The sequence below is a fragment of the Dryas octopetala genome, chromosome 3 (assembly GCF_963921425.1).
Source record: "Dryas octopetala chromosome 3, drDryOcto1.1, whole genome shotgun sequence".
NCBI lineage: Eukaryota > Viridiplantae > Streptophyta > Magnoliopsida > Rosales > Rosaceae > Dryas > Dryas octopetala.
In genome coordinates, this window is record NC_141368.1 from 14,349,390 (window position 1) to 14,371,509 (window position 22,120).

A 22,120-nucleotide genomic window follows, 5' to 3' on the forward strand; every position below is an offset into this window, starting at 1 on the left:
GATTTGGGGTGTAAACCCAAGGTCGCTATGAAGTTATTTTGTGATAATAAATCTGCGATTGAGATTGCTCATAATCCGGTTCAACACGATCGTACGAAGCACGTGGAAATTGATCGTCATTTCATTAAGGAGAAATTAGAGGCTAAGATTGTTGAGTTCCCTTTTGTGAAATCTGAAGACCAGCTGGCTGATGTTCTTACCAAGGCTGTGTCGAGTAGGATATTTGATTGTTCACTTATCAAGTTGGGCATGTGTGATGTTTATGCACCAACTTGAGGGGGAGTGTTAAATTCCTAGTTTATATGGGTTTTCTTGTAATTATAGGAATAGATGTATTTGCTATTTAGACCCTCACTTGTACAGGTATAAATACCTTTTTTATGTGATTAATGAAATATGCTGAAATTATTAAACCCTAAACACGTTGTTTGTCATAGTTTCACACCCTAAAACAGTTTCATAAAAATCCAAGTAGGATAATGCAAACATTAAAAAAAAGGCAGTAAGGTCAGAGGTTGAAAATAATCAAACAAGGGTTTTAAGACATGAAAACCTTTGGAGTTTCGAAATGCAACTTATCCTAACCATTCAACCATCATTCTAATCCTATAATTGATATTAAAGAACTTGAGTGGTTTTTTTTTTTATATTCCTTACTAGAATTTCCTTCGAAGGCAGTGTTGGTTGCACTCCTCCTTCCTCTTCTCTTGAATTCTTATTCTTTCTTGAATTTTTTTCCCAAGTCTTTCTTTCTTTGTCTCTCTTTCTCTTTTCTCTGTTAAAAAATTAATTGTAGAAGAGGTTTGTCTAATTGGAGGTTGGTTTATAGAGAATGAGTTGTAGCCGTTGGAGGGAAACTGAAGAGTCACTTCTTCATGTGTCTGTTTTTGGCGTGGAAAAAGGTTAATGAAGTGGCTGGTCAGGCTTTATGTTTCCCAAGAAAGCTTTGGTTAGCTGGCCAATCCCTTAAGGTCTACTTAAGTGAATAATTAGCCTATTGGACTATGATTAACAGTCCATTAACCAATCCAAGGCATTTCCTTGTTTTAATTCACTTAATTAAAAACCATATATCATTAGATTTTCCGGCCCTTTTATTTTCATTTAACTGAAAATACACTCAATCTCTCTTAAGCCATGATTATCATTACACCTTACCTAGGGTTCAACCTATCCACTATTTAATCAAGTAACCTAGAATTTTAGTACTAGTTGATTCTAGGGTTTCAAGGGTCAAACCTTTTGGTTCACATTCTTTTGTCAATTACCAATTCTCAAATCTCATATTTCCCTTCTCTGTATCATTTATTACTGATGTGTCATGGGTTTTTGGACCTCATTCTACAAAAGTGGATTTGAGTACAAATTAATCTAAAACCTTTATGGTTTTAGTCTGAGTGACGTTCTAAAATTGGAGTACTTAGGCCTAATTATCTCAAAAATAAATGTGGGCCGGGTGTAATCCAAAGTCAAGATGCATGTATTTGGGTTTTATCCATTTATGTGAAGAAAAAAAAGTGGAACTATAGTGCAGTACGTACGTGTCCATTGATGGTGTAAATCGATCACATAAAGCTCTAATCTATTGGCATGATTAATTGATGTCGTTAAAGTTCAAAAATTTCCCTATGCGAGGTAATTAGTATGTTAAAAGTGGATTAGTCAGGACCTTATTAATCATAACTCTTAATTTATAGCCCTTTGTAGTTGCATGAAGTGGTTACATATGAGTGAGCGTAAAAATAATGAATCATACAGTTGTTGTCCCTAAAAAGCTCTAGGTTGAGCAACTGTTGGAACTTAATTTCTGCATAGTAATCGCACAAAGTAAGAAGTCCCACTTTATAAGAGAAATTCATAGATAGTTGGCACTCATTGATGTCGTACTCGTACAGAGCTCTATCTTCTCTATCTAGCTAAATTCCATGAAACTGCATTCTATTACCTGTCTACCTACAAATTGAAGGATGATTAAGGCCTCCAAACTTGACTCTACCAGTCGACCTACAAATTGATCGTAACATCACTATCCAAGTGCATTATAAGTTGAATGATTCAAGGCTTTTGCACTCAAAGTGTGCACCACACTTTTTTTTTTTTCTTTTGTGAGAGGGTTGTGCTAGCTACAAACACTGTCATTATGTTAGATTTATTATTTTCTTCTCTTGCCACCCACTCGTTTGAATTAATAACCTAAGCTATTCAAAGTTCAAACACACACCATGCACTAACTAACTCTCTCTCTCTCTCTCTCTCTCTCTCTCTCTCTCTCTCTCTCTCTCTCTCTCATTAATTCCTCATGCACCTCCGGAGGCTAGTAGCTAGCTAGCCAACCTTGCAATCTTGATCGACTCTATAGGTAGGCAAGTGGAACCAATAACTGCTGTACAGGAATTTTCCATCCCTACGGGAATTTTTATACCTGCAAGTGGTACCAGTCTTGACTCTATATAGTACTCTACGGGAATTTTTCCATTCGTAATAGTGAATTAAAACTTGAACTATTGGGGTGTCGATTAGTTTGAGTGCAAAAGCCTTTAATCATTCAACTTATAATGCACCTGGCATGGATAGTGATTTTACGATCAATTTGGCTAGCTAGCTGCTAGCCTGCTATCAATACGGTGCATGAGGAATTAATGATGAGAGAGAGAGAGAGAGAGAGTTAATGCATGGTGTGTGTGTTTGAACTTTGAAGAGCTTAGAGCATCTACAACAGATTCAGCAAATTAATGTCTTTAGTTGCTTAATTAACTGTGCCACGTTGGATAAATCATCTCCAACAACCTATGCAAATGACCTCTTCAAAATAGGGACCCAAAGTTAGCTCTTCAATTTGAGTGAACTTGGCTCTTCAAATATTAAAATATTATTATAATGTTAAAATTGAATGAAATTTTAAATTGTCTAAACAATAAAAATATAAATAATTAATAATTAATGAAATTGAAGAGTTTGTTGGAATTCACAATTTTTAAGTAAGAAATTTGGCTCTTTGAATTGCCACATGGGTCAGCAAAGTAAGATTTGAAAAATCAAATTTAAAAAGTCTGTTAGAAATGCTCTTAGGTTATTTCATACGGGTGGGTGGCATATGAAGAACATAATAAATGAAACATAGTGACAATGTGTGCAGCTAGCACAACAGTGTGAGAAAGACTAGAAGATGACACTTGCATAAGAAGCAAATGTGTGCTGCACACTTTGAGAGCAAAAGTGTGCTGCACATTTTGAGTGCAAAAGCCTTGAATCATTGAACTTATAATGCACATGGATAGTGATGTTACGATGAATTTGTAGGTAGACAGCTACTAGTACAACATCAATGAGTGTCATCTACCTATTAATTCCTCTTATAAAGTTGAACTTCTTACTTTGTGCGATTATTCTGCAGAAATTAAGTTCTAACAGGTACGATTTAAATATGTTAAATCCCTTAAATTGTAAGATTTAAATTTATGAGATTAAAATCTTATTACTTTTAGGTTAATATTAAGGGCAATTTTGGAATAGAAAATGACAACGTGGCAGCTGGACAATATTTTTGGACCTCAGTCAATTTTGAAAATCTAATGTGATATTAGTCTAGGTAGACATAAATGGACCGGCCTCTAAAGCACCTTTTTTTTTTTTTTTTTTTTTTCAATCTTGATGCAGTTTTAGCCATAACACATTGGCTTAATTTCTATATTTACTGTCTTTCTTTATTTATTTTTACTTCCCATTTTGCCTTTTAGTTGACAAATGACAAGTTTTAGAGAATAACTTCCCTGTCATTGGGATGTCATGTCAGATTGCTGACATGGTGTCTGTCACGACCCAATATGATTTCTTAGAGATTTATAAAGTGTTGGGCCTCTCCATCCATTGTCATTGATTTGGGTTAGATGCTCTAATTTTCTTCATGAGACTTGGTAGAAAATACAAGATCCCCTCTCCACATAAAGAGAAATATCACTAAATCAATATATAGCTAGTTGGTACACATAATATTATAAAGACAAACAAAGACTAAACTCAAAACTGAAATATAATTACAAAGATATATGATGTAGTAGTATATTTGTTTACATTTATTAAACTAAACAAGTATACGAGATGGCAGGAGACAGGATGGGGCCTTGCAAGCATGCTAACCTACGATAATTTTTACACATTATTTGTTTAAAAACTACTGTAACAATTTCAAATCAAAATTCTAAACATAGAGAAATTCGTGCATGAAAACTTAATGTTTTTATTTATGAAAATATGCAGAAAATGGCAGTACAATGTAAAATTCACTATAAATCCATAACAGGTTGGATTTGAGTGATTCTTGATTCTAAAGAAAGATTATGATGTCTAGTTTCACACCCTAAAACAGTTTCATAAAAATCCAAGTGGGTTATTGCAAACATTAAAAAAAAGGCAGTAAGGTCAGAGGTTGAAAATAATCAAACAAGGGTTTTAAAACATGAAAACCTTTGGAGTTTCGAAATGCAACTTATTCTAACCATTCAACCATCATTCTAATCCTATAATTGATATTAAAGAACTTGAGAGGTTTTTTTTTATATTCCTTACTAGAATTTCCTTCGAAGGCAGTGTTGGCTGCACTCCTCCTTCCTCTTCTCTTGAATTCTTGTTCTTTCTTGAATTTTTTTCCCAAGTCTTTCTTTCATTGTCTCTCTTTCTCTTTTCTCTATTAAAAAATTAATTGTGGAAGGGGTTTGTTTAATTGGAGGTTGGTTTATAGAGAATGAGTTGTAGCCGTTGGAGGGAAACTGAAAAATCACTTCTTCATGTGTCTGTTTTTGGCGTGGGAAAAGGTTAATGAAGTGGCTGGTCAGGCTTTAAGTTTCCTAAGAGGACTTTGGTTGGCTGGCCAATCCCTTAAGGTCTACTTAACTGAATAATTAGCCTATTGGACTATGATTAACGGTCCATTAACCAATCCAAGGTCTTTCTTTATTTTAATTCACTTAATTAAAAACCATATATCATTAGATTTTCCGGCCATTTTATTTTCATTTAACTGAAAATACACTCAACCTCTCTTAAGCCATGATTATCATTACACCTTACCTAGGGTTCAACCTATTCTCCATTTAATCAAGTAACCTAGGGTTTTAGTACTAGTTGTGCAGGCCGGTCAATTCTAGGGTTTCAAGGGTCAAACCTTTTGGTTCACATTTTTTTGTCAATTACCAATTCTCAAATCTCAGATTTCCCTTGTCTGCTTCGATTCTCGAGCCTAGTGCTTCTTAAAGGTTTGCCATAGGCCATGGCTGCTTGGACTTGGGTTGCATCTCTGTGTCAGACAAGTAAGGCACTACCGAGGCCGTTCTTGATTCTGAGAACAAAGATCGGAAAGGTAAATCTCTCATTCAGCTAGCATTTTACTTAGTTTCTTATTTGTTCCATTTTCCTGTTTCTAGTTATCAAATTCTCTAGGTTCGTGTTTGTGTGGCTTTGATTTGGTATTTGTTGGTGTGTAACTGATTTAGAAGTTAAAACCCTAAACCACCCTTTGTTCCTTCTTTGATGGAGAAGATGCATCTGCAACTTTTTGACGGAGAAGATGCATATATAATCAATCATAAGCAGTCTTTTTATGGAGAAGAATTATCGTCTAGTTAATGAATAATTATTCCCATTATTTTACTCCTGTAGTTTCTAAACTAAACTTGATGCATCTGATAAACGGATTTGTACGTGGCTTCTTTTTGTTAAAAGATATTATAAGAAGAACTTGAAAAGTGATGTAGGACAAATGCATGAGAAGGGATGAATATTGAAGATAACTTGTTCCACATTCTGAGAGTATCCTCTCTTCCTCTTTGTGTGTCAAAGAGAACCGTCCCTAGCCCAAGAGCTAGTCTTCCCAACAACCCTGCTGCGTCAAAAGTGGTATCAGAGCGAGGACTACCCTTGCATCGATGGCCGCCGGCGACAATCCCGATTTGGCTAACCTCGCGGATTTACCCAAGGAGACCCGAGTTGTGATCACACAATTGTTCGAGACGTTGGAGCAGAGAATCGAGCGACGACTTGAACGATTAACGACCACCATGGAGCGCCTCCTGCCACCACCACCACGTGAGAGCGAACGTGGTCCAAGGGTAGTGAATGCCCCTCATCAAGAAGATAATGGTGACTCTACCGACGAAGAGATTGAAGATGCACTCTTTAACGAAGTGCCACCCCGAGGGAACAACCATGGTGATTTTCGAATGAAGATGGACCTTCCATCTTTCAATGGCAGACTGGGGGTTGAAGAATTCCTTGATTGGTTAGTTGAGGTTGAAAGTTTCTTTGAATACATGGAAGTTCCAGAAGAGAAGAAAGTTAAGTTTGTCTTATACAAACTTAAGGGAGGAGCATCAGCCTGGTGGGAACAACTGCAAATGATGCGAACTCGACAACAAAAAGCTCGAATACGGTCTTGGCACCGGATGAAACAACTAATGAGAGGCCGATTTCTTCCCCTTGACTATGACCAAATCCTATTCCAGCAATATCAGAGTTGTCAGCAAGGTAATCGATCTGTACAAGATTATGATTTTGAGTTCAACCGTTTGTCGGTTCGTAACGCATTGACAGAAACAGAAGGTCAGTTGGTTTCCCGATTCATTGGAGGGTTGAGGCGAGATGTGCAAGACTTGGTCTCTTTGCACCCTGTTTCTACTTTGAATATGGCAGTTCAGTTAGCAAAGAGGGCTGAGTTACAGTTGAGTCGGCGCTCTCCTCGTGTTCCACCCCCTGGAAGGACGTATAATGCTCCACCTTCCCCACTTTCTAATCTAGAGCAAGATAAGAGTAAGACGGCAACCCGAGCTCCAGAGTCAAGCCAATCACAAAACCGAGCCCCCACTCGTAACCCTGTTGGTGCTAAGCAAGATGCAAGTTCTTCCAACTACAAGCCTAACAACACCAACCCCTATGCAGTCCCTAGAGGAAACACTTGTTTTAGGTGTGGTCAACCTGGCCATTACTCTAACCGTTGTCCCAACCGTGCTGTTAACATAGCCACCCATGAAAATGGAGATGGCAACACCGAAGATTACTACCCAGAAGATGAACACACGCAGGAGGAAGATCCATCAACATGGACTTTTGGAGATGAGGGCCTATCCCTTGTGGTTAGGCACTTATTATACACCCCGCGGAAGGAGGCTGATACTCAGCGTCACAGCATCTTCAAAACTCGATGTACCGTCAATGGGCGAGTTTGTGACGTGATCATCGATGGTGGGAGTAGTGAAAACATAGTCTCAAAGACTATGGTGGAGAAATTGGGCCTAAGTACAAAGAAGCACAAGTACCCCTATAGCATCGGGTGGATTAAGGAGGTTGGCAAAACAGAGGTAACTGAACAATGTGACATCTCCTTTTCCATTGGTAAAAATTATCAAGATGTTGTGATTTGTGATGTAGTGGATATGGATGCTTGCCATATGTTACTTGGGAGGCCATGGCAATTTGACAAAAATACTCTTCATAGGGGCAGAGATAACACATATACCTTTTACCAAGGTATTACAAAGATTGTCCTTGCTCCTGTGAGAGCAGGAAGTCGCCCTTTACCACCACAATCAGAGGGCAATTCCTTCTTGGTGGTCCCGGATATTGCTAAGGAGATGGGAGAGTCCAAGCAAGTCTTTGCTGTAGTAGTAAAAGGAGAAATGGAGGTTCCAGGTGGAGGACTCGAGATTCCAGATGAGGTGAAGCCATTGTTAGCTGAATTCATGGATTTGGTGCCAAAAGACTTGCCGGATGAGCTACCACCCATGCGCGACATCCAGCACCATATTGACCTCATACCGGGAGCGAGCTTGCCAAACCTTCCCCATTACCGAATGTGTCCAAAAGAGTTCGAGATCTTGCAAGGACAAGTAGACGACTTGTTAAAGAAATGACTAATTCGGGAGAGCATGAGCCCATGCGCCGTGCCCGCCTTACTCACTCCAAAGAAAGATGGTAGTTGGCGTATGTGTGTTGACAGCCGAGCTATCAACAAAATTACGGTGAAGTATAGGTTCCCTATACCACGGCTAGATGATATGTTGGATCAATTGGCTGGTTCCAAAGTATTTTCCAAGATTGATCTCAAGAGTGGCTATCACCAAATTCGTATTCGACCGGGTGATGAGTGGAAGACGGCTTTCAAAACAAGAGATGGGCTCTTTGAGTGGCTAGTCATGCCTTTCGGATTATCTAACGCACCAAATACGTTCATGAGGCTTATGAATCAGGTATTTAAGCCCTTTATTGGAAAATTTGTTGTTGTCTATTTTGATGATATCTTGATTTACAGCCACCATGAAGCCGATCACCTACATCATTTGAGAGAGGTGTTTATGGCATTAAGGCAAAACAGCCTGTTTGCTAACATGAAGAAGTGCACCTTCTTAACAGATAGCCTAATCTTTTTGGGTTATGTGATAAGTGCTGAAGGCATTAAAGTTGATGAATCCAAAGTAAAGGCAATCCGAGAATGGCCCACACCGAAAACAATTAGTGATGTTCGAAGTTTTCATGGCCTTGCCACCTTCTACCGAAGGTTTGTGAGGAATTTTAGCATTGTGGCTGCCCCTCTCACTGATTGCTTGAAACAAAAACAGCTCCAGTGGAGTAAAGCCGCTGAACGGAGCTTCTCTGACATCAAGGAGAAATTGACAACTGCACCAGTCTTAATTCTGCCCAGCTTTGACAAGGTGTTTGAAGTTGATTGTGATGCATCTATTGTGGGCATTGGGGCTGTTCTATCCCAAGAAGGCAGACCTGTGGCTTACTTTAGCGAAAAGCTTAGTGAATCTCGACAGAAATGGACAACTTATGAGCTTGAGTTGTATGCAGTGGTTCAGACCCTACATCATTGGGAGCAATACTTGATTCAAAGGGAGTTTGTGTTGAACACCGACCATGAAGCCCTTAAATACCTCAACAATACCACAAAGTTAAACCGTATGCATGCTCGGTGGGTTGCCTACATTCAACGGTTTACCTTCTCCTTGAAACATAAATCCGGAAAACTCAACAAAGTGGCGGATGCCTTGAGTCGTCGAGCCTTGTTACTTACCACCGTGCGCAATGAGGTAATTGGTTTTGAGTACTTGAAAGGCTTATATGCAGATGATGAAGATTTCAAGGAAAAATGGGAGCAATGCAATTCGGGAGGACCAACCAATGGGCAATTTCAGATTCAAGAAGGGTATCTCTTCATGGATGCACGCCTCTGCATTCCAAGAGGTTCCTTACGTGAGCATATCATCAGGGAAGTTCATGGTGGAGGTCTGGGGGGACATATGGGCAGAGATAAAAGCATTTCTATGGTGGAGGAACGATATTATTGGCCTCAGTTGAAGCGCGAAGTAGACAAGTATGTTCGGCGTTGCTACTCTTGCCAAACTGCCAAGGGTGTAGCTCAAAATACTGGATTATACACGCCACTCCCAATCCCAGAAGCTCCTTGGGAGGATTTGTCCATGGACTTCGTCTTGGGTCTTCCGCGAACTCAACATGGTATGGATTCTATCTTTGTTGTTGTTGATAGATTTTCAAAAATGGTACATTTCATACCTTGCAAGAAGACATCAGACGCAAGTCACATTGCCCAATTATTCTTCCGAGAAGTGGTTCGTTTGCACGGATTACCTAAGACAATTGTCTCGGATCGTGATAGCAAATTCCTTAGCCACTTTTGGCGTGATTTATGGAAACGATTGGATACTTCTTTGAAGTATAGCACTACATGCCATCCCCAAACCGACGGCCAAACTGAAGTGGTAAACCGAACATTGGGGAACATCTTAAGGAGCCTCACAAGAGAGAAACTGAAGCAATGGGATGTTACATTGTCTCAAGCAGAATTCGCCTTCAACAACATGCCGAATCGTTCCACTGGCAAGACACCATTTGAGATTGTGTACGGTCGTCGTCCTTCTCACACTCTTGATCTAGTTCCACTACCAAAATTGCCAGGAATGAACATTGTGGCAGAACACATGATTGAGAAGTTTGCAACAGTTCATGCGGAGGTAAAAGAAAAGCTGGAAAAATCAGCTATCAAATATAAAGAGGATGCAGACAAACACCGCCGTGAGAAGCTCTTTGATGTTGGAGACATGGTAATGGTTCATTTGCGGAAAGAACGGTTTCCTGTTGGCACGTACAACAAACTTAAGCAGAAGAAGATTGGCCCATTTCAAATCCTACAAAAGGTTAATGACAATGCTTATGTGGTGGACCTACCAAGTGAGTACAATATCTCCAAAACCTTCAATGTGAAAGATTTATTTGAGTATCACACCCCAGAGTATCAATTCTTGCCCATGGAGAACTCGGGGTCGAGTTCTTTTCAAGAGGGAGGGACTGATGTAGGACAAATGCATGAGAAGGGATGAATATTGAAGATAACTTGTTCCACATTCTGAGAGTATCCTCTCTTCCTCTTTGTGTGTCAAAGAGAACCGTCCCTAGCCCAAGAGCTAGTCTTCCCAGCAACCCTGCTGCGTCAAAAAGCTTCCTCTTGTGGCTTTGGGAGCCTGGTCTGGGAGTTGCTTTGTTTCTGTACTTGCCATTGTGTTGAAGTTCACTAGTATTACAATTATGACTGCTCAAGGGATGTTTGATCAAATGGATATACAGGAGAACTATCAATACAAAACGCAGAGCATATGTTCAATTGGCCAATTACTATGAAAGATACCTCACGTATCCTTGCTTAAAACTTCAAGCTTCCCTGCTTGCACATGATAAGCAATCAGTTTCATTCCATGAAGAATTATCACCACATCATCATTACTTGTTTACCAAAGCTTTTGTACCTTGCATATCCTGTAGATGCAGATGATTCTCCTTGATGTCCTGTGGATCTTTGTCTTAAAAAAATAATAATAAAACAATTATTGTTGGAGATGCACATCTGCTTTGATTTCTTGATGTCGTCTAAAAATTTTTCTTAAAAAAAAAAAAAAAAAACTTTTAGAAATGTAAAGACATATACATCTGCAGATGCAGCTCACGGATGGAGATGCAGATGCATTTTACATATGCAGATGTAGGAATTTTAATTTATTTATAAGTTTTCATATGCAGTTTGCAATTCATCCTACGTACGCATTGCTAATTCATGTTAGAAAAGAGACTAAAGTTACAGTATTTACATACCTATTTTTTTGTAAATAGGTTATAACTAGTCAGACCCAAATCACCAAACAACTTGAATCACAGTATTTAAAAGTTCAGAATTAATGTAAATGTCTAATTATATGAATAACATAAGAAACAACGACTCCGAATTGAAAGCAGCATGAATTCAACATCTTAGACAAATGTGTGTGTGTGCGCAAGCTCAATTTCTCAAATGCAACCATTAAAATTGAAATTTCACTGAAAAACCTGACCTTATTCCTCGATTGAAAATGAAATTCCCGACCTGGTCCTCGATTCAGAAAAGAAGATCAGATCGATCTAATTGCGAGCTAGACTTTGGTGAACAGAGGAAGAAATCTATATATTGCAGAGCTAGACTTTGGTGAAGAGGGAGAAGCTTCCGCTCTCGTGATACAGAGGTTTGCAATTTGCAGGTGAAGGAAAACGACGACTTTAATCGCAATGGAAGCAGGCCTATTTTAAGCAGAGTTTTGGGCTTAAGATTGTTTCTCATTTTGGGCTGCAAATTAAAACACACCCTAAATTTTATGTGGTCTGGTCTGATGCTATTGTTTGTTTGTTCACTTGTTGTTTGCTGAACTACTGTTAAGAGTTATGTACTATGATAATCTCCAATGGAACCAAATCGACCCATGTACTTGGATATTTGAGTTACATTTCCTTGTATTAGAATATTAGCTTCAATTTATTTTGCTAATGATTTGTATAAACTATAAACTTCTTCATGGATTTCTTTATCTCCTATAGCTACCAGTGTTGGTAGCTGACATGTAGATACCAAACTTTGATGTTTCTATTGTTAGGTTGTGTAATGGAACCAATTTTTTAATGACTTGGTCCAAATTTCTGCTCTGCTTTTATCTTTTCATGTAAAAGAGCATTATGTTATAATTGTTTCTTGTGCAAAATGATGCAGGCCTTTTCTGTGTGTTCTCACTTCTCAATCTCTCCTCTGGTTAATGTTGCAGGAAATGGAGAAATTTGTCACCAGCTCATTTGCTCTCCTTCATACGAAGATCGACAAACTGAAAGTGTGTTATCAAATGTTTATGCACGAAATGTGAAGTTGTAGCGAAATGAAAAAAATGGAAATTTTGTTGTCTATTAATTTAGGATTATCATTTATTAGTTTGACTTATTGTAGTCCAATATTATTTTCCTTACAGACTTGTATAAAAATCTTTGCCCACCCCACCTCGAACTTAATCAGTTCATTGTCATCCCTTCCTATTGCTCTGATTGGAGCCCAGGGGATCCAAAATCAAATGCCTCAGTCTAAATAGTAAATAAAATGACAAAATTTAATTTGAAAAACATATGAATTTACTTGATATTTGAGATGATGAATTATCAAGAATTTACATTAAGCCTTTCTATCGTTGTTCGTGGAGGTTTTCCATGTTACAAAGGGAAACAATGGTAAAAGTTTAGAGAGGTCTGTTTCATTTCATTTAAAAAAGTTAAAAATTCTAATAAAGTAATGAAGCCCGTTCTATTATTCTGGATGAACCGAGCTATAACCCGCGGACAATAGCACCGGCACCAACGCTCCCAGTCAACGGATTAAAAGAACCATCTACATTGAGTTTTAACTCACCCAAATTAGGAGCCTAGTTTTGAGCTCTTTTTGTTTATTCCATGGATGATGGTTTTTCATTTTTTATTTATTGAAATGAGAAAGAAATGGAGAGTCAAAATCCTTTTGTTAATTTGTTATTTTGCTTTGGTCTCACGGATCAATTTTGTCTTGACTAAGATGAGGAAAAGTAAATGTGATTATTCATAATTATTGAAGTGTCTCTCAAGAAATTAATTCATTTAAACATATGAGTGATACAACATTAGTCCTCCAAAACATTTTCCTTTCAAGTGAAACGGACAATGACCAAAACATTTTATATTACATTTGAAGATATGAAACCCTTTTACACAGTTTTCTTCTATTAAAGAACTAGACAATCCTTCAGAGTTCAGACCCAAAAAAATATCCAAAAGAAATAAGAAAAGCAATAATGAATTAAGAAATTGGAGGACAAAAGTGTAAAATCAGTTGGGCAGAATCGAGAATTTCAGAATACGGAGATTGTGAGTGGGCCCCAATGATGGGAATCTCAGTAACAAACTTCCAGCTGTGCTGCTGTGTCAAGGGCCTCAAGGCAAATTGGAAATCCCTCACTGAGAGAGAAAGAAAGAAAGAACAAACAAAGAATGAATTTGCAGTTTCATTCCTTCTCCTACCACCACTCTCTCTCTCTCTCTCTCCTATAAATACCATCTCTTCCTCCAGTTCTTGATTTTGTGAACAAAGAAGTTCTTCTGATTTGGGGCTCTATCAATTCTGATACAAAAGGTTAAGGGCTGTAAGGCTTATTATATATGAATATATTTTTTGTAGGGGACTAATATGTTTTGTGCTTTTCACATCTCCATGTGCCTGTGTTTAATCTTTTTTGGTTTCTGTAAATTAATGGTGCAGAGACAAAAAGAGACCCATAAAAACCAAAAGGTAAAAATGTACGAAGAAGACACTGCAAGTGGCTGCAGCTTTGATCCCAATAACACCTCCATGCCAGAATCAGCAGAAACTGTGCTCAACATCAACTCTCCTCTGCCCCCACCACCACAACAACTCATGCCAGAGACAACCCACAACAACAACAGCTTGGCTCATGTTGAGGAGAACTTGAGGCTTTTCATGGAGGAGCTCTCTTACCAACACCACCATGGCCAGCACCACAACAACAACAACAACCCTCATCAAGAAGATAATACTGCCATTGAAATTGAGCTTCAGAATGAGCTGGGTTTCAATATGGACCACAACTCATACAACACCTGCAGTGACAGTAACAACAACAATACTACCCATTTGGTGTCCTATGAGCAAACCCCCAACTGGGACATTCATGGTGTAGTCCATGAATGTCCAGATGCTTACCCTCCACCAACACCTGACCTTCTCAACCTTTTGCACTTGCCCAGATGCTCACCCTCCTCTGTGCTCCCAAATTCATCCATCACCTTCACAAACGTCCCCAACCCCAAAACCGCGAATTTCGCCAACTCTTTGGGGTTTCTCGGAGACCTCCCCACCACCGGGGTGGACACTCCGGAGGGAACAGTGTCTTCGGTTCTCTATGACCCGCTGTTCCATCTGAACCTGCCTCCACAGTCACCATTGTTGAGGGAATTAATGCTTCAGTCTTTGCCACATGGGTCCTGGTTTAGTAATGGTGGGGATGAGAGAGAGGGGAGTGGAGTGTTGGAGTTCTCCAGGGAAATGGGTTCTACAAGGAGAGGAAGGGGTGGCAAAGCCATAGGGACCAAACACTCTACCACTGAGAAAGACAGGAGAATCCAGTTGAATGGCAATTTCACAGCCCTGAGGAATTTGGTTCCAAACCCAAATAAGGTATATATATATATATATAGATCTCAATCACTGCAAAATATGGTACTGAATTTGATTAATTTCACCATGAAAACCCTTTCAATCATTGTTTTACAGTTTTAATTGGGTACTCATTTTGGTTTCTTGAATGACAAGTCATGTAAATATTGGGTTCAATTTTGTTATGCCTGCAGTTTGGTAGTTTCACAAGTTTTCTCTGTTTTATCTTTTTTGGGATATTAATCATTTTGCTAATCAATGTTTTTTCTGGATAAAGCCTGATAAAGCATCTATTGTGGGAGATGCCATTGATTACATCAAAGAGCTTCGGAGGACAGTGGACGAGCTGAAACTGCTGGTGGAGAAGAAAAGATGTGGGAGAGAGAGGAGCAAGAGGCACAAGGCTGAAGAGGGTGCCCGCGCTGGAGACGATGAGAGCTGCAACATGAAGCCTCTTGGTGATGATCATGACCAGTCCTACAACAATGGGTCTCTGAGGAGCTCATGGCTTCAGAGGAAATCCAAAGACACAGAGGTCGATGTCCGCATCATTGATGATGAAGTTACCATCAAACTGGTCCAGAAGAAGAAGATCAATCTGTTGCTGTTTGTCTCCAAGCTTCTTGAAGAGCTGCAGCTTGATATTCACCATGTTGCTGGTGGCCACATTGGCAATTCCTACAGCTTTCTGTTCAACACCAAGGTATTGGTGCTAAACTTTATATAGATTTTTAATTGGTTCATTTTCTCATAAAGGTGGTGATTGTCTGGTTTTTAATTCTATATATGGGTTTGCTTTTAATGTTGCAGATGTATGAAGGGTCTTGTTTGTATGCAAGTGCTGTAGCCAGCAAGTTCATTGAGGTTCTGGACAGACAGGATGCAGCAATTCCACCACCTACCAATAGTTACTAGGAAGAAAGGCTAGATATCATGTTTCTTTCTTTGCACTAATACCAAGTCTTTTAATTTCTTTCTTATATATGTTGGTTTAATACTATATGTTTTTTAATATATATGATGCTGATGAATACTAATTAAAAGTAGACAATAGTCTTGGTGTGACAGAATTAGCATGAAATTATAGAAATATATATGACTCATTACTGGGATTAATTAGAGAAGATGCATAATTTTGGTCACTTTAATTACTATGGTCTATTGGTTTTGGTTTTGGTTTTGGTTATATTAGAAATCATTTCAAACGTTTGAGCATTATTCATTTGAAGTAAATTTGCAGGGTTTTAACCAAAAAGAACAAAAAAGACTTGGTTTTTTTGCATTTTACCCATCTGGATTTTGAGTTCAATTTTACTTTATCATGCACCTAAATAAAAAATTGTGTTAATTTACCACATGAATTAAAAATTTGTTGTAATTTACCACATATAGTTTATTTTGTCTAAATTTTTGTTAAAAATAAGAGTGTTTTGGTCTTTTTAAGTCAGTTTTTTATTGTGTTAAAGTAAATAAAGTGTAAAAAAAAAAAAAAATTTCTCACAATAAGAATTTGAAAAAGACCAAAACACTTTTATTTATAATAAAAATTTAAACAAAATGAATTATAAGTGATATATTATAACAAATTTTTAATTTATACGGTAAATTGACACCAGTTTTTATTTAAGTGATAGAGTGAGAATGAGGTGATAACTTCCTTTTACTTTGTTTTACTTTTACTCTAGCTTCCTTTCTTTTTGGTGGGATTAAAGGGGTCTCTTTTGGACAAAGCCATCTTTGGTGGAGTCAAACATAGTTGGACCAAATCAGCTAAATCCATTTACAGCCCTGTCATATCGGTAAAGGGAAGTAGGTGTGGAAATACATCCTCTGGCCCTCTGCCATGTCATTCCTTGTTAGGACATAGGACAATCATTTTGATGTGTGATTGAAACCACTGCAACACTCAGAATCATTAAGTTACTATCCTACTCAAATATTAAGTTAACAAAAATCTTTTTGCTAAGAAAATATCAAACGAGGGCAAGTTTTGTTATTATTTGCATTCAAAGTAGTTTGAAGTACTCGTGGCCAAAAAAAGTAGTTTGTACTTTGTAGTACCCTTGGCCAAAAAAGTAGTTTGTAGTACTACCACCTCTCTATTATTACATACAAAGGCAGTTGAATTGTGTATATCCTAGGACTACAATAGGAGTTTGAGACTTACAAAGGTTTTAGAAATATTCCCTAATCACATAATTCTGCCACGTAAATGTTTATGTTACCAGAATTTGTCAAAATAGTTTAAATTCACAATTTGACAATACCTTTTAAACTTTAAATTTAGTTGTATAACTGAACCACATTGTTGAGAGAGACCATGGCATACACATTCTCCTATCAACAATTTGGCCCACCCCCAACTCGAGCTTAATTATCAATCCTTCGATCGTATTGCTTTAATTGGTTCCAGGGGATCCAGGTCCAATTAATGCCTCAGCCTAAATAGTAAATAGAATGGCAAAAGTTAATTTGAAAAATATATGAATTTACTTGACACTTGTTAATTAACAGAAATTAATTGATCGATGAACTTTCCAGGTTTCTATGTTGAAAATGTACTTTCTTATGTCATTGATTATCTATAATTTTTCTACTAATGTATTAAAGGCAGACTCACACGTTTTTAATTTGTTAATTTTTCCCAAGGAGAAATATGTTTTTTTACTAAAATATTAATGTTCGGAAGTAACCCTTCTTAAGATGACAGAGTATTGGTCATTGCATGTATGCATGATTGTGTTTTGAGTAAATCCCACAATTAAATTTGTAGAAATGATTTATAATTTGTAATTAATTAAAGAAATTTAAAGAAGAAAACATCACTCAAAGAGAGCAGCTAGTTCTGTAAAGCATGGAAATAGCAGTGAAAACCTCTCAAACAGTAACACTTGCTATATATAGTAAAAGAAAACATTACAGATGGCTTTCTGTACATATATATATATATATATGATGAGACATTTAAGTTTGTTCTTCATAACTTGGATGTAATTTTAAATAGTAAAGTATATGCATGTAAAAACAATCACATTAAGAACTTAACCAAATTAAGAGGTAGCTCAAGCTTTTGCAAGAATATAGTACTTATCCTAATTTTCATATGAGTGACACTATTTCCCCACCCCTTTTTTAAAAAATATTTAATTATGATTGTTCTTTTTCGTAAAATGACCAAGAAGGCCGGACACATGGAAAAAAAACAAAAAACAAAAAACAAAGAAGCCTGGCAGCCATGGAACTCATCTTCCTTCATGGCCGTTGCACATCCAACACCCCGGCCAATTAGCCACCTTATATGTCCTCATCATCTACTGATTTTAATATTACCATGTTAGATCAAAATAAAAACTATGATTGCATTTCATGAGATGCTTCTCAAATAGCGTACTATTAGTTTTTAGTGTTGGAAAATTAAAATTGTACATTGGTGAGAATTGAGATACAATGATAAACGAGCAACCTCATTCTAACTATAATGAACATTGTAGATTTCATCAGATGGGGCGCTGTCATGACATTGTTATCATGGGTAGCAATATTTCTCTTTCTTAATTAGATTTAAAATTATAATTGAGATAAAGGAAGGGGAAGGGGTAGTTTAGGAATAAAAGGGAGTGAAATCAGTAGATTTATATTTTTTTCAAATTTGGTGAGGGGTGAAGAAATAAGGAGGGGTGGGCATAGTGCCACTCTTTTCATATATAAATGTAATTACTATGATAAACGACGATACATAACAACCGTCACTCCACCGGTGAACATCCACCGGTAATATAGGTTTCAGACTTTCACAGTGGAAAATTTCTTCTAGTATTGATGTTATTTCTTGTACGTAGTGGTATATATAGCATGTCTTCAATTTGAAACTTTTGAAGGCACAAAGGTGGTGAATAAATTCACATTTGAAATGGTTTCTGATATTTTGACCGAAAAAAAAATTGTTTCTTATATATAATGAGTGATTAATTAATTGTGTCAAGGTAGTTTGAATTGAAGTGGCATCTTTCTAATTGCACCTTTAACATTAGTAATTAAAAGTAACCAAAACCATATAATTAAACCCAGAAATGAGTCATATAGATATAATATATAATTCTATAATTTCATGATTCTTTCACACCAAGGTTATTGTCTACTACTTTAATTAGTATTCATCAGCATCATATATATTAAAGTATTAAACCAACATATATAAGAAAGAAATTAAAAGACTAGGTATTAGTACGTCCAAGGAAACATGATATCTCATGCCTTCCTAATAACTAGTGGTAGGTGGTGGAATTGCTGCATATTGTCTGTCCAGAACCTCAATCAGCTTGCTGGCTATAGCGTTTGCATACAAACAAGACCCTTCAAACATCTGCAACATTAAAAGCAAAGCCATATATAATTAAAAACCAGTTCACCACATGTTTGAAAAAATAACCAACTAATTAAGACTAATTGAGCAATAAAATCCATAATATTAGCACCAACCTTGGTGTTGAACAAGAAGCTGTAGGAATTGCCAATGTGGCCACCAGCAACATGGTGAAGATCCAGCTGCAGCTCATCAAGAAGCTTGGACACATACAGCAGCAGATTGATCTTCCTCTTCTGGACCAGTTTGATGGTAACTTCATCATCAATGATGCGGACATCGACCTCTGTGTCTTTGGATTTCCTCTGAAGCCATGAGCTCCTCAGAGACCCATTGTTGTAGGACTGGTCATGATCATCACCAAGAGGCTTCATGTTGCAGCTCTCATCGTCTCCAGCGCCGGCACCCTCTTCAGTCTTGTGCCTCTTGCTCCTCTCTCTCCCACATCTTTTCTTCTCCACCAGCAGTTTCAGCTCATTCACTGTCCTCCGAAGCTCCTCTATGTAATTAATGGCATCTCCCACAATAGATGCTCTATCAGTCTTTGCTCCAATTGTTACCCGAATAAATAAAAAAATTAATCAGCAAAATGATTATTAAACCCAAAAAAAGAGAGAAAAAATTATGAGACTACCAAACATGGCGTATCAAGACCCAATTACATGACTTGTGATTCAAGAAACCAAATGGGTACCAATTAAAACTGCAACACAATGAATGAAAGTGGTTTCATGATGAAATTAACCAAATTCAGTACCATATAATAAACAAAATTGAACCCAAAAAAGGAAAAAAAGAGAGATACGAAAGGTACGGGCGTACCAAAATTGAACCCAATTACATGACTTGTGATTCAAGAAACCAAAATGGGTACCCAATAAAAACTGTGAAACAATGAATGAAAGTGGTTTGTTGATGAAACTAATCAGATTCAGTACCATATTTTGCAATGATTGAGATCTATATATACCTTGGTTGGGTTTGGAACCAAATTCCTCAAGGCAGTGTACTTCTCATTCAACTCCATTCTCCTATGGCGCTCAGTGGTAAAGTGTTTGGTCCCTTTGCCATTCCTTCCTCCCTTTAAACCCATTTCCCTGGAGAACTCCAACACTCCATTCCCATCTGGGTAAACCCCTCCACTCCCCTCCCTCTCATCCACACCATTACTAAACAAGGACCCACTTCTTGACCCTTGCAAACTGTACCCATGTGGCAAAGACTGAAGCAATTCCCTGAAAAGTGGTGGCTGTGGAGGCAGGTTCAGATGGAAGAGCGGATCATAGAGAACCGAAGACGCTGTCCCCGCCGGGGAGTCCACTCCGGAGGGGGGAAGGTCTCCGAGAAACCCCAAGGAGTTGGCGAAATTCGCAGTTTTGGAGTGGGGGTTTGTGAAGGAGATGGAGGAGTTTGGGAGGACAGAGGAGGGTGAGCATCTGGGCAAGTGGAGAAGGTTGAGAAGGTCAGGTGTTGTTGGAAGGTAGGGAGTAGCAGCAGCAGCAGTAGTGTCTTGCAATTGATGCTGTTGTTGCATCTCATGAATGTCCCAACTGGGAAGTTGTTGCTCATAGGACACAAAATGGCTAGTATTGTTGTTGTTGTTATTGTCAGTATTGTTGTATGAGATGTGGTGGTCCATAGTGAACCCCAGCTCATTCTGAAGCTCAATTTCCAAGGCATTTTGATCTTCTTGATGAGGGTGGTTGTTGTTGTTGTGGTGCTGGCCATGGTGGTGATGGTAAGAGAGCTCTTCCATGGAAAACCTCATTTCCTCCTCAACATGAACAAAGCTGTTGCTGTTGTTGTTGTTGTGGTTTTGGGGTGTCTGTGGCTTGAGTTGTGGTGGGGGCAGAGAAGGGTTGATGTTGATGACAGTTTCTGCTGACTCTGTCATGGAGTTATTGGGATCAAAGTTGCAGCCACTTGCAGTGTCTTCGTACATTTTTGGACTCTGTCTCCCTCTGCCTTTTAGCTTTTATGGGTCTTTTTGTCTCTGCACCATTAATTCACATACACCAAAAGAGATTAAACACAAGCACATGAATATATGAAAAGCATCAAAATTAGTCACATATACACAAATATCATAAGCCTTAAATGACCTTTACTCAACCGTTTGTATCAGAATTGGGAAATTGGTAGCCGCAAAGCAAAAGAGCTTTGTTCACAAAATCAGGAAGTGGAGGAGGAGATGGAATTTATATGTGAGAGAGAGAGAGAGAGAGAGAGAGAGAGAGAGAGAGAGAGAGAGAGAGTGGGGGTAGGAGAAGGGACTGAAACTGCAAATTCTTTTATTTGTTTCTCTCTCTCACTGAGGGATTTCCAGTTTTCCACAGCAGCACAGCTGGGAGTTTGTTACTGAGATTCCCATCATTGGGGCCCACTCACAATCTCCATATTCTGAAATTCTTGATATTGCACTTTCGTCCTCCTATTATTCCTTAATTAATGTTAGGTGTGCCACATTTTTTGTAGAGAGCTACTATTTGCACACCCTTTTTTTTATTTTTGCACACCCCTATTAGAAAAAAAAAACTCAAAAAAAAAAACAGACAATAAACCCCCTCCCTTCTTTCCCTCTCTTTTTTCTCTTGTTCACACCCCCCTTCTCCTGTTTTTTTTTTCTTTTTCTTCTTCTCCAACCTTCCCCCAGCCAGCCCCTCCACCCAACCCACCTAGCCCCTCAACCCCTCACCCGACCCACCCCTCCCTCCCTCCCCCTCCCCCTCCCCCTCCCCCTCCCCCCTCCACCCAACCCACCTAGGCCTCCAGCCCCTGCACCAACCCCCCCAGCCCCTGCACCACCAAAACAGCCACCACCACTACCACATTCTTCTTCTTCTTCTCTCTCTCTCTCTCTCTCTCTCTCTCTCTCTCTCTCTCTCTCGCCCAAGCAAATAGAAAAAAAAAAGGAGGGTGGCAGGTGGTTCGGCAGACCAGTGCCGAACCCGTCGGTTTCGTTCGACAGGTAACCGCCGAACAAACTAGGTTCGTTCGGCAGTTACCTGTCGAACGAAACAGACGGGTTCGGCACTGGTCTGCCGAACCACTGCCACCTTTTTTTTTTTTTTTCTGCTTGGGCGAGAGGTGAGACCACCACCGGTCACCTCCTCATTTTCTCTCCTCTCTCCATTTCTCTGTCTTGTCTCTAACAGAGCCAAGCTGCTGCCAACGCCACTCCCGCGTCGCACAGTTGAGCTTCCACC

General features: G+C 38.6%; 2 protein-coding genes across 2 annotated transcripts; one reads left to right on the forward strand and one right to left on the reverse strand.

Moving 5' to 3' along the window:
- The first annotated feature begins 13,672 nt into the window (after nt 1-13,672).
- On the forward strand, nt 13,673-15,466 carry LOC147291196 (transcription factor bHLH91-like). The gene is made up of 3 exons (XM_086238071.1): nt 13,673-14,572; nt 14,829-15,254; nt 15,362-15,466. The coding sequence occupies exons 1-3, from the start codon at nt 13,673-13,675 to the stop codon at nt 15,464-15,466; spliced, it is 1,431 nt and encodes a 476-aa protein (XP_086094197.1).
- A 3,023-nt stretch (nt 15,467-18,489) lies between these two features.
- On the reverse strand, nt 18,490-20,856 carry LOC147291197 (transcription factor bHLH91-like). The gene is made up of 3 exons (XM_086238010.1): nt 19,885-20,856; nt 19,031-19,456; nt 18,490-18,914 (listed from the first exon to the last, which is right to left on the reverse strand). Exons 1-3 carry the CDS (start codon nt 20,854-20,856, stop codon nt 18,810-18,812), a joined length of 1,503 nt encoding a protein of 500 aa, XP_086094136.1. The 3' UTR covers nt 18,490-18,809.
- Between the last annotated feature and the right edge of the window lie 1,264 nt (nt 20,857-22,120).

Bases quoted from the DNA above. Each gene is read 5' to 3' on its own strand.
- LOC147291196 (XM_086238071.1), top strand. From the start codon at position 13,673: ATGTACGAAGAAGACACTGCAAGTGGCTGCAGCTTTGATCCCAATAAC. The intron at 14,573-14,828 runs GTATATATATAT...TTCTGGATAAAG, and splicing joins TGGTTCCAAACCCAAATAAG to CCTGATAAAGCATCTATTGT. The intron at 15,255-15,361 runs GTATTGGTGCTA...TTAATGTTGCAG, and splicing joins GCTTTCTGTTCAACACCAAG to ATGTATGAAGGGTCTTGTTT.
- LOC147291197 (XM_086238010.1), bottom strand. From the start codon at position 20,856: ATGTACGAAGACACTGCAAGTGGCTGCAACTTTGATCCCAATAACTCC. The intron at 19,457-19,884 runs GTATATATAGAT...ATTGGAGCAAAG, and splicing joins TGGTTCCAAACCCAACCAAG to ACTGATAGAGCATCTATTGT. The intron at 18,915-19,030 runs GTTGGTGCTAAT...TTAATGTTGCAG, and splicing joins GCTTCTTGTTCAACACCAAG to ATGTTTGAAGGGTCTTGTTT.